The sequence below is a fragment of the Planococcus citri genome, chromosome 2, assembly GCF_950023065.1.
Source record: "Planococcus citri chromosome 2, ihPlaCitr1.1, whole genome shotgun sequence".
NCBI lineage: Eukaryota > Metazoa > Arthropoda > Insecta > Hemiptera > Pseudococcidae > Planococcus > Planococcus citri.
Genome location: NC_088678.1, coordinates 45,663,231 through 45,674,240, shown reverse-complemented (window position 1 = coordinate 45,674,240; position 11,010 = coordinate 45,663,231). Strand labels below are relative to the sequence as shown.

At 30.3% G+C, this 11,010-nt stretch overlaps 3 protein-coding genes across 6 annotated transcripts; all 3 read left to right on the top strand.

Moving 5' to 3' along the window:
- The first annotated feature begins 113 nt into the window (after positions 1–113).
- On the top strand, positions 114–1,557 carry LOC135836095 (uncharacterized). 3 transcript variants are annotated; one of them, XM_065350695.1, is made up of 5 exons: positions 114–251; positions 415–458; positions 581–743; positions 839–982; positions 1,096–1,557. In XM_065350695.1, exons 3-5 carry the CDS (start codon positions 591–593, stop codon positions 1,153–1,155), a joined length of 357 nt encoding a protein of 118 aa, XP_065206767.1. In that variant the 5' UTR covers positions 114–251; positions 415–458; positions 581–590; the 3' UTR covers positions 1,156–1,557. The 3 variants fall into 3 exon arrangements, with proteins under 3 accessions (XP_065206767.1, XP_065206768.1, XP_065206766.1); XM_065350696.1 differs by having other exon boundaries at positions 122–245; XM_065350694.1 differs by having other exon boundaries at positions 167–458.
- Positions 1,558–2,715: 1,158 nt separating this feature from the next.
- On the top strand, positions 2,716–6,166 carry LOC135836093 (histone-lysine N-methyltransferase trithorax-like). Its single transcript, XM_065350692.1, has 5 exons — positions 2,716–3,038; positions 3,282–3,482; positions 3,553–3,768; positions 3,849–3,998; positions 4,086–6,166. Exons 1-5 carry the CDS (start codon positions 2,939–2,941, stop codon positions 4,091–4,093), a joined length of 675 nt encoding a protein of 224 aa, XP_065206764.1. The 5' UTR covers positions 2,716–2,938; the 3' UTR covers positions 4,094–6,166.
- A 2,833-nt stretch (positions 6,167–8,999) lies between these two features.
- D1 (D1 chromosomal protein) lies at positions 9,000–10,988 on the top strand. Of its 2 annotated transcripts, none has more exons than XM_065350697.1 (4): positions 9,000–9,198; positions 9,683–9,790; positions 9,866–9,991; positions 10,058–10,988. In XM_065350697.1, exons 2-4 carry the CDS (start codon positions 9,725–9,727, stop codon positions 10,160–10,162), a joined length of 297 nt encoding a protein of 98 aa, XP_065206769.1. In that variant the 5' UTR covers positions 9,000–9,198; positions 9,683–9,724; the 3' UTR covers positions 10,163–10,988. The 2 variants fall into 2 exon arrangements, with proteins under 2 accessions (XP_065206769.1, XP_065206770.1); XM_065350698.1 differs by lacking the exon at positions 9,000–9,198 and adding an exon at positions 9,279–9,424.
- Positions 10,989–11,010: the final 22 nt, after the last annotated feature.

Below are 11,010 nucleotides of genomic sequence, written 5' to 3'. Positions count from 1 at the left end.
AAAATTCAAACTAGTGTTTTGACAGACGAAAATTATCGCCACTCGCCAGTCGGCGTTTACATGATCAAACCGAACAGTTCCGAATCCAACTCGATTCCCGATGCCCGAAGCTTGTTTTTTTTTCTTATCACAAATTACGTATGTAGACTGTAGTAGTTGTAGTTGAAGTTGTAGAGCACACATGTGACCTGACTACACACACACATAATTGCGATTTCATTTTGACTTGATGATAATATCTCATGGTAAAGGTAAAAAAGTAAAAATAAGTGCAAGTAGTGCAAGTTTAGTTAAAATTGAAAGTTTATGAGTTGAAGCGTGAAAACATACTAATTATATTCGCATCGTTTTATTTTTCCGTTCCATGCCATTCAAACGTATTTTATGCCGTCCTTTCACCGTTGAATATCAAAGTGTTGATTGAGTAACAAGAACAACTGATGCAGCTTTTATTCAAGGTAAATATAATCAGATGAACTACAGCTTTGCTACAGTCAATCGATTATATTATATTTTACATGCATAGTTTAGCTTAATGCATCATATGTTCATACTCCATAATGGTTGGAAATGTTTTCAGTTTCTGTACTATGCCATCAATGCCATCATTTACCCCCCGAAATGCTAATCGAAATGGCACGGATGATATTAACACTGAGAAAAATCAAAATTCGTCCAGCTTCTTCCTCGTAATTGTTATTATCATTGTGGTAGTCCTTCTAATGATAATAATTATGAGCGTGGTAATGTGTTTTATTATTTTTTCAAAATATTATCACTGTTGATTTTTTATGTTTTTGCTCTACGAATTGTATCTGATAATTGAAACTATTTTCAGATCAAATGGTTCATCAAAGAAAGAAGATTGAGGGAGTTACGACATCGTTTGATACCATTATATACTTTTGATCCAAATGATGAAGATGATTGGGAATCTGAATTATTGAACCCAGATCAAAGTGACATCTCTCAAAAGTCTCAGGTAAAGAAAATGTAAATACATTAATGTTGAATAGGTTTGCTTTCTGTGATGCTGTGTTACTGGTCGAAAAAAAATCAACAGCTGTATAATTATAATCATAACCTTTGTTTTAGGATTATAATTCGATCAGTACTAACGAAGACAACGATTCATTGATGAACAGATTGAGATAGTCAAGTTGGTAACCCCTTGGATTATTTTTTTCTTATCATTTTGTCTTCCAAAAAAGAATATTCGAAGTAATTTCGGCGATGCTGATGCATTATTTGAGATGACTTTGAAAACTAAGCTGCGTATCACAAATTTTACATGTGTTCATTTTTCCTTTTCCAAATGAAGGATTATGAATTAATTTTTACTAGTCATTCATTAAATTAAGTTTAGCATAAAGTGCCTTATTTTTTGTTATTTTTATTTTTATTTAAATTTCATCTCAAAGTCTTTCTATGGCTGTAAATCTTTCTACTTTGTCAGAAGTATAACACTGAATGGTTGTAATTATCATGTCATTAAAATAGAATTAATTTTTCAAGTACTATGGAATGGTTAAATATAATATCGTAGTATAGTGATGATTATTCGTATTTAATTCACTCGTTTTCCAAAAATGTACCTACATTTTATACCTAAATGATTTGTAATTTTGAAAAACAATCAACAATGTATTTTTTAACGATAATAGTGAAACCGATTACCTTACCTTGAAAAATTCATAATTAGGAAACGTTTTGAATCGCGCGTATTTTTTAAATGTGAATCAAAACAAAATTAATTTCTAACTAAAGTAAAATAAGATTTAAAAAGTGAAAATGGTAAATAGTTTTTTCAGTTCGTTTTTAGGATCAATTTCAGAAGAATTGAATATAGTATAGTTGGGTCTTTGCGCAACTAGACATAGCGACAGACGAACGTTGAAGAAAAATCATTTGATGAACATTTGATCCAGGAATTACGATAATTGATCTTTCATCAACTACTACCTGTTCAAAAAAAGTGTGTATAAAAGTGATGCCGAAATATTTTTGAAATCATTTTGAATAATGTTCGCCACAAAAGCAAACAAAATTGTGATTCATACTTTGTGCTCATCGTAGTCGTAGTCTTGTTGCGAGTTGAAAATAGAGTCTTTGAAGAAGTTACTAATATCATGCGTATGAATTATATTTTTCTATCTAGTGAATTCTTAGAGAAAGAAAGTCTTCTCAGAAATTTACCAATGTTTTCCCGACATCATAGGTGACTGCACTTCATTTACGTTAGTAAATCAGATTCTCAGATCGTCAGATCAGATGAGCTCAGGATGAGGATGACTGCATGAGAAATTATTTTAATTTTTATGCATGAATGATCGGATATTAAAAAATATTTGAAATTCTGCGAGTTCTGCGCGCAATAACAACGAAATTTTTTTTTTATTTTTATTTTTGAGTTCGGTTACAGTTACGGTTACACTTTTATTTGATGACTGATAACGTCGATGTTAAAAAATGATTTTATAAGTCTGTTGCTCAAAACTGAAGGGTAAGGTTCTATTGATGATGATTTTTCACCCTTTTTTGAAGTACTCACAATTTCGAATATCTAAATTTGCGTTTTCAACACGTTTTAAAAATTAAAAAGTATAAATTTTGAATGTTTGACACTGATAAGACGATTGACCTGTAAGGCAAAGAGTATGCAATTTTATCACAGCGGTTATTGCCCTATTATCTGGCAACACTGGCCAACAACGAAACGAAACGAATGGGCGGAGAGTCGGAGAAATCCCCAACATTGTTTATAGGTAAATTGTGTTGAAATTCTTGCGTTTCCATTATTTTATTTTACAATGGCTCGTTGTTAAATTAGTGATCGCGAACTAATGACGATTTTTCTTCAAAATGAATAATATAACTTTGCCGGACACTGTGTGACTCTGCGACCATTCGCTACCCATTGATAATTTTCACTGAACCAATGCAACCAAATAAATCCAAAAACGTCAATAAATCTAACAAAATGAGTAAAATGTCATTTGGGCGTAAAAGGAGCTGCTGGAAAAAAAATTATAACTCAGGTACGAAGTTATCTTTATGTATACGTGCAATTAATCTGTCTTCATTTAGCCCGCTCACTGTAAGATGCTTTTGTGGTGATTCTTTCCGCGCGAATTTCGCAACGTTCTTACATATGGTTTTGCAAAAATAGATACTATTTCCATCCTTCAAAGGTTTTCTCGTAACTTGTAGTTGAACGAAGCGATACATACGTATCGTCGATGCGGCGTAACTGGTTAACGTTCGGTATTATTTATGTACAGATGGAGGAAATCCCATAAAAAACGCTTCAGAATCCGGCGTAATAACTTGCGCTATATGTGGAATAAAACGACATTATAAATTCATCAAACAGACACGTAAATTCGGTCTGCATAGCTGCGAACCGTGTCGTAAATTCATTAGTTCAATGATATTATATGTTAAAAATAGAGAACATGTACTTCTGAAGTGTGCTAAAAAAGGTAAACTTACGTTTGTTCCGGTGCACCCGGTTTCTGATGTTCGTATCTAACGTGCTATTATTGAGTTTAGGTGCGGAAAATTGCGTTATATCAGAAACAGTTCCAAAAAATGGAACTCCAAGGTCAAAAAAAGATGCACTTTCCAATCTCCGATGTAAGGCATGTTGGCTGTTACTATGCTTAAAAAAATACGAGATGCCGCTTGGTCTGAAGAAATCTCTTGCTCAATTTCTTACCGAGGATTTTAGACCATCCGATTTGATCAATTCAGACGGCTGCGAATTAGGTAAAGTTTTGATACATCGAGTTAATGTATATTCTACGTCATATTTCGATCAAGTAATTATTAAAATTCGTATTCTGCAGATTTTAAAAACATATCCAAACGAAGATCTCATCAAAGCTATAGAGAAGACCCAGTAAAATCGTGTATGCAAGTCTTATCAGAGAATTATATCAAGAGTGTGGGTATAGACGAATCAGAAGATTCTAAGAAAATTGTCATCCTTCGAATCAGTATGTAGCTAATATAGTACAAGAAATATTATTTATACTCGGAATATTGACACGTTTATGTTTTGTTTTTTTTTACCTTTTTTACAGAATGTTAACAGAAAATAGTTCCTTCGGATAAAACATATGGATTTCCTGTTCAGTTGTAAACTAGATAATATTAAAATCAACTTATTCGCTTAATTTTAAGAATATCATTACATTTTAGGAACTTCGTAATCGTAACGAAAACAATTTCAGAAGGAAAATTTAGGTTCGATGGTGAATGTCGAGGGTGTGGATAATTGGAAGTTTGGTTGTCAGTTTTATTGTAATTAGCATGTTAGTTATAGTATTTTTTTAAAGCGTAGAACCAATATCGAAGTGTTCCCGAGGTAGTGAAATTTTACCTTACCCCTGTGGCAACTGACTGATAGGATGTAATTTGAAACGCGATCATATAAACTTCAAGAATATGTGATCAAAAAAAAAATCCAATGATTGCAGAATATGCTTTCATACGAATTTTTCGATTATTTGTTGCGTTACCAAACGAATATTTTTATTTGTATTTTATGTTATACGGACAAACCTGATTTTTTCAAAAGGTCAAGAGGTCATTTTTAATATATCAAAATCTATAACAGACTGCGTTTGATTAGACATCGCGACGTGTCTAATTTAACAAATTTTTATTTTATCCTTATATACGCTGCTTTTTGTACTTTTTTTTTTTTGTTATTTTTTTCTTATGTTCGTAAAAGATTTTATACCGAAGTTTTTCAATCTATTGATACGTTCGAATCCATCGTCTAACCGAGTTTCGTAATTTAGTGCGGCATGAACCGATCTTCAGTCAGGCTTAATAATTCTGTAAGTGAATAGTGGGTTGTTTCTTAAATACCGTATGTAATAATTTTTCTATAAATAGGAAGAACTTAGGGATCGTTTTATAATAATTTTACATTTGAAAGCTTTGCATGAATTTTTGTCGTGTAATTGAACGTTAACTGAAGTCATTAATTGTAAATTACATATAAATTGTGAACTTTCGTGAAAAGCAGGGCTAAGAATAAATCGCGGCTGGATTTCGTTCCGCAATTTTTTTTCGTTCTTTGATTTGAATTGAAAGTTCATGTTCAAAAAATTATTATTTTTATCACCGAGAAGAGTGAGAGTGCGTTTGGTTTTTTTCGCGTTATTTTACGGTCTCGGTTGAGATGTCGGAATATATATCAATCGGATTTTTCAAAATGCTTGATAATTACTGTCTACACGATAAATGTCGCTTTTTGTGTTGAAAAAAGAAAAAACTTTCTTTTTCACTTATTTTGTAATGTCTTTCATTTTTTTTTGAATTATTAAAAAATTTAACGAAACGAAAATGTGTTGACAGTAATGAAAGCAAACACGCCTATAGGAATTTCGAGTTATTCAGTAGATGTATTTGTTAGTGTTTTTTTAGATTGAGGGCGAATAGTGACTTTATTACGTAAACATTACGTTCTTTAAAGAATTCTCGTTACGAATTATCTCAAAAGAACATCATGTTTTGTTTTTTAACATCTTATGGCATGACTTTACAAATGATCCAATCATTTTTAGTTGAAGTTCACATGTGAACTTTTACATAAAAATCCGATGTTGAGATAGATGGATGTGATACTCTAGTCTTGCAAGCAAATTCAATCAACTAGACACACCATAATTTCACTTCGGAAAATATTTTCGATTTAAAAACGTCTTATAAATCGAAAGCAATATTTCTTGCCATTTTTGTTTACGTAAAATACGGTCACTTTACTATTTAATATTCTGGTCCATTTTAGTTATTTAATTATGCGAGTCAGTGTTATATGTACTTTTTTTTTTTTTTTTTTTTCTATGTGTAAGGTTTTATTTAGTAAATATTGTTACCAAATGGAATTAGTACTTTACGCAATGGAATATCGTTCACAAAGAAGAAAACGTTACAACTGTCAATTCTTCGTTTTGTAATTTAAAAATTAGGAAGCGACATTTGGTAACAGTATGATAGTTCTTTATTTTCTATTTTTTTTCCTAAAGTACATACGATGATTTTCTTGTTATGGTGAACATTTTGTGATAACAAACTTGTATAATTGTTGGATTTTGATTTCGAATTAACGATTGTGTTTGAAATTTCCAAAATAAATAAAATAATTATGTAATCTGTTTCAATTTAAAGTTATGTTTCAAATTATGTTCTAATATTATTGGTGTTTATTTATAAGTTGAACAGGAATTGGAGAATCCATTAGAATTCAAGATCTACTTTGAGGATAATATTTTACAAGAGTGTTACTATGAGAGTATGCGAAGGGTTTTCAATCGTCTTATCACTATCAGTATTTTTTCTCGTAATTTAAAAATGTTGGTAGAATATCTTGCTTGAAATACTTCGTTTTGAGCTCTGAAGGGAACTAAGGATTTTAACATATAATTTCATAAGTATACTTTTTTCTCGTCGGAGAAATACTTGAACTTTTTCGAATTTTTCCCTTCCAAATTTTCAAGATTTTCAAGTCTCTCTCTAATCAGTTAAAAATTTTGATAACAGACAGCTGAGCTGTTTTGTTTATTTATTTATTGGCTTTGCAGAACGTAGGTACTATTTTTAATTCATTTTATTATAATACCTACCTATTTAAAAAAATTCTCGCTCGAACTTTTAAAATTTTTGTCTTACGGGTCTTGAGTTTTGACAGCGTGGTTGTTTTAAAATATACGAACAATTTTGTATAATATTTGTATAGTACATAATTATTACGAAATACTCATACGATTATTTATTTATTTATTTATTATTTTACACAGATACCTATCAAAAGTAATTTCTAAAAACGAAACAGAGTGCACAACTTCTCCGCGGAGAAGTTGCGCACGCAGTTTTCGTTATCCACCAATCAGAGTATACTATTTGTCATACCTAGTGTATAAGTGACTTGTGTTATAGCTGAAATTTTAAAATTTTTATTATACGGATGCACTGAGTTTGTGCCTTACTTATGTTTACAGGTTTTTAATTTAAAAAATTTTTACGTTGTAATTTTTTTGTAATATTTTTTAATTAATTGTACGCGTATTTATTCCTTTAATTTAATTTATTATTCGTTTTGTTCTGGAAGCTGTTATTAGCGTTAACATAATACAGGTATTATTCATTGATTTATAGAATATCGAGTTTTTGAAATTAAAATGAAATTGTCGATGCTTTCAATTAGCCGGCCGGTGTTGGGGATCGCTAATTTTTTTTATATATTTTGTTGATTTTTAAATTAGTCTTCGTTGAATACTTCCTTTTTTTGATGTGTAAATTCTGCTCTCGATTTTCTTATAACCATGTTTATGTATATAAGCAATTCGCGTTGCTTGACAGTTTTCTAAATTCTTGAGATCTTATACTTTCCTTCTAATTTGTTAATTATATTTATAATTTTACTATTAACGTATGTAGCACTTAGAATTGTGGATTGTGTTGTGCCTGTTAACTGTTGAAATTATTATTTATTGTGCGGTAGATTTCGCGCGAGTGAATTTTTTCGATTGAATGTAAACATTGAATGCACACGCAATATATTTGTACTGTTTTTTTAAGTAAATATAATTTCAATTAAAATTCACGTCATATATATTTCGTGTTGAGATAGAGATAAAACAAATGTTAAATAAGTCGAAAAGGGAGCTGAGTATTTGTCTACAAAGTTATAAAATTCTTTTGATTTGGTTCCTTTGCTGCATAATATCTAAAAAAAAATGCTGTAATTTGGGTTTTTCAGTTTCAGCGATTTCATGTTTTTAAAATCATTTTCCGTAAAATTCAAGTCATGTATTTTCGTTTCAAGATGAAGCAAATGTGAAATTGAAATTTGAAGACTTGGAAAAAAATTTTGGTTTTGCTCCTGTGCTTGTATTTTGTTGAGAAAGTATAATGATGAAGTAACTGGTGTTATGTTCTTTTCAAACATTAAGTGTAAAATTGTAACTCACATTTGAAAAAAAAAATACCAGAAAAGAAAATGTGAATATTTTGATCTAGATCTACTATGAACTCTATTGGCATATGGAAAATTTTGAACATGATTTTGAATTTGATGTTTGAGAACCAACCACGTGCATCGTTTTTTCTTCAAATCGCATTTCAAAATCATACTCGGAAAACTTTTTTCATAAATTGTTCGTGAAATAGGTACACATTTTGCCAAGTTTCTGTAGAAAACAGCCTTTAACCGTTTCAACAATCATTTTCTTTTTCATTAAAATACTCGTAATCTCGTATGTTGAATTCCATGTCCCACATAAGACCTTTCATCAGAAATAATTTCCCAAGAAATGTCAAAAGTGAAAAGTAATTCAAGTTTTAATCTAGATTCCTTATTTCATTTTCAATACTTCTTTTGCATGCACATTTTTGTTTCTGTACAATTATTGCCATATAGATTTGTTGCTCTGATTATGAGAATTAAATTTAAATTTTTCAACAAACTAAGAACATGAGAAATTTTATTTAGAACATTCGTTATGTACTAAGTAACCTCGAAAAAGTTTCTTAACAAATCCGAATTAAATATTTTTTCAATGGAAATAAGTACGTCCGGTCGAAAAAAGTATGTACCTACATTTTTAATGATCGATGAATCCATGAATCTCAATCTCAAGTCTCAACTCTCAAAAAGTCCTACCTTTCCTCAAATATAAGATTTTAAAAACCATTTGCAGGGATTGTTAATAATAAGGATTTTCAACTCGATTTGTTCGATTTTTATGACGCTTATGGTTGTTATATTATTGAATTTCCTCAAGGTTAATAAAAAGTTCGATTCTGAGATTTTACTTTATATTTGGTAACACTGATGCAATTTGAATCACGAATATTTTCAATGAATTTAATGAGCAAATTGCATCAAACTTGAAAACTTTCTATTTAATAATACGCACCTTTGAAAATTTTATTTTTCCAACGAAAATTTTGTGAAATTAACGAGTCAACTTCGCGATTTAAAAATTCCGAATGGTCATTTCGGAGATAAAAATACCTCACATGGTCACATTGCGTTATTTTTTGTTGTGTGTTTACGCTTCAAACAATCGTTCCAACGCGCATTAATTCGTTTTTCGTTTGTTTTTTGTCCTTTTGGTGGAATTTTTGTTTATTAATAGCTTCTTTGCATCAGTATTTTTAATTAATTAGATATTTTCTCAGGTAACTGAATCATTTTGTTATCTCATTAATCGTATGTTTGCTGGTTTTGCGTTGTATTTTGTTCTATTATTAATTTACTGTTATTTATGGTTTATACAGATGGCGTCTGCCGGCTTAGATTTCAATTATTATGAGGGTTTTCATTAAAATTTTGAATTTCATTATGAATTATTGCTACGATATTCGAAATCAATTTGGAATATCTCGTATTTAACGTTGATTTCTTGTACGTTAGAACTAAAATAATTGTTTATGCTGAATTTAAAATTTTACCCTCAATTTGCATGCATTTGAATTAATAGGTATTCATTTTGAAAAGTGAAGTGCCTATGATTTGCACCTAAATTTCGGAAATGAACAATTGAATGAATTTTGAGCATTGTTCTATAAATATATATGAATTTTTTTTTTTTCAAAGAATAGTAATCGGGGACGTACATATGCATCAACGATGTTTTAATGAATTCGTATGATTTTGTTCCAGGTGTTCATCGTTTCACCGGTATATATATAATCCCTATTCACAATGTCAGACTCAGCAGGTACAAGGAAACGAGGAAGGCCCGCAAAAGCTGCAGCCGAAACGAATAATGTTGGTGTAATTTCAAATTAAAAGTAATTTAATCGTACGTAATTTCCCGCCAATTAACCGATTATAAATTTGTAGACTTCTGTCAAAGAGTCAAAAAAGAAGAAGGCCCCTGTTGAAAAAAAAGAAACCAAAACTGATGAAGATGCACCAGCAACTAAACGTGGTCGTGGCCGTCCCAAAGGTCTAAATAAACCAAAAGCGGTTAGTAGTTTTCTGTCCAGCTTGGAAAAAATGGATTCGGTATTAATTATGATTTTACTTTTGTAGGCGAAATCTAGTTCGTCAGGCTCACGTGGCCGAGGCAGACCCAAAAAAGCCGATAAACCCGCTGAAGAATCTTCGGCCGAAGAAAATGATAACGATACCGATTAATTTCGGTATATTTATTGGCCTGTAAGAGAGATTTCGAGGGAATGTTTTTTATATGATAGTTAATCTTATTATTAAAAATATTTTGTTTTCAATTCTAGTTCCAAATTTAAATTAGTGATTTCGATTTTTTCCTATCTTCTTTTGTAAATTTGAGAAATTCCTCGTTTGTTTTTCTTTTTTTCTACGAGTTTGAATAGTTTTGCACTGCCAAAACTGGTTCCTCTAATGGTTTCCAGGTTTAGAATTTGAATTGTGAAGAAGAAAAAAATGTGTTACGGATCAAAATTATTTTTGTTTTATGTGTGACATCTAAACGAAAATATTCTAGTTTGCTCATATTTGTTATAAAATATGCGCATTCTTATACCTGGCAGATCCCATATTAGATTTAAGTAATCCATTTTTCACTATTTATGTTCTTCAATGTAGACGCGATATTTATTATCGTGACAAAATTTTAGATTGTGTTTGACTGTATCGAGTGTATTTATATAATGAAGATTAATTGAACCAATGTTCTGTAACCGCTTTTGTGAATTAATACTTTTCAACCATCTCTATTGTACCTAGATAAATTCTAATTATAAGGAACCCAGTACAAAAAGCTTCATTCATTTTTCTTTTAGTTTCAAAAAATCAAAAATACGTCTGCTGTAAATCTACGTACACTTCGAGAATATTTATGCTTACTTTTTCATATACCTATTATTTAGAATCTCATTTTAACATTAATAACAATAATATGTACTATGAATCATGTATTATTCAATTCATTATGTAAATTGAGTTTTATTCGAAGATGATTAAATATTATAATTTTCATTGAGGTGAATGTTGTTTTTATTTTT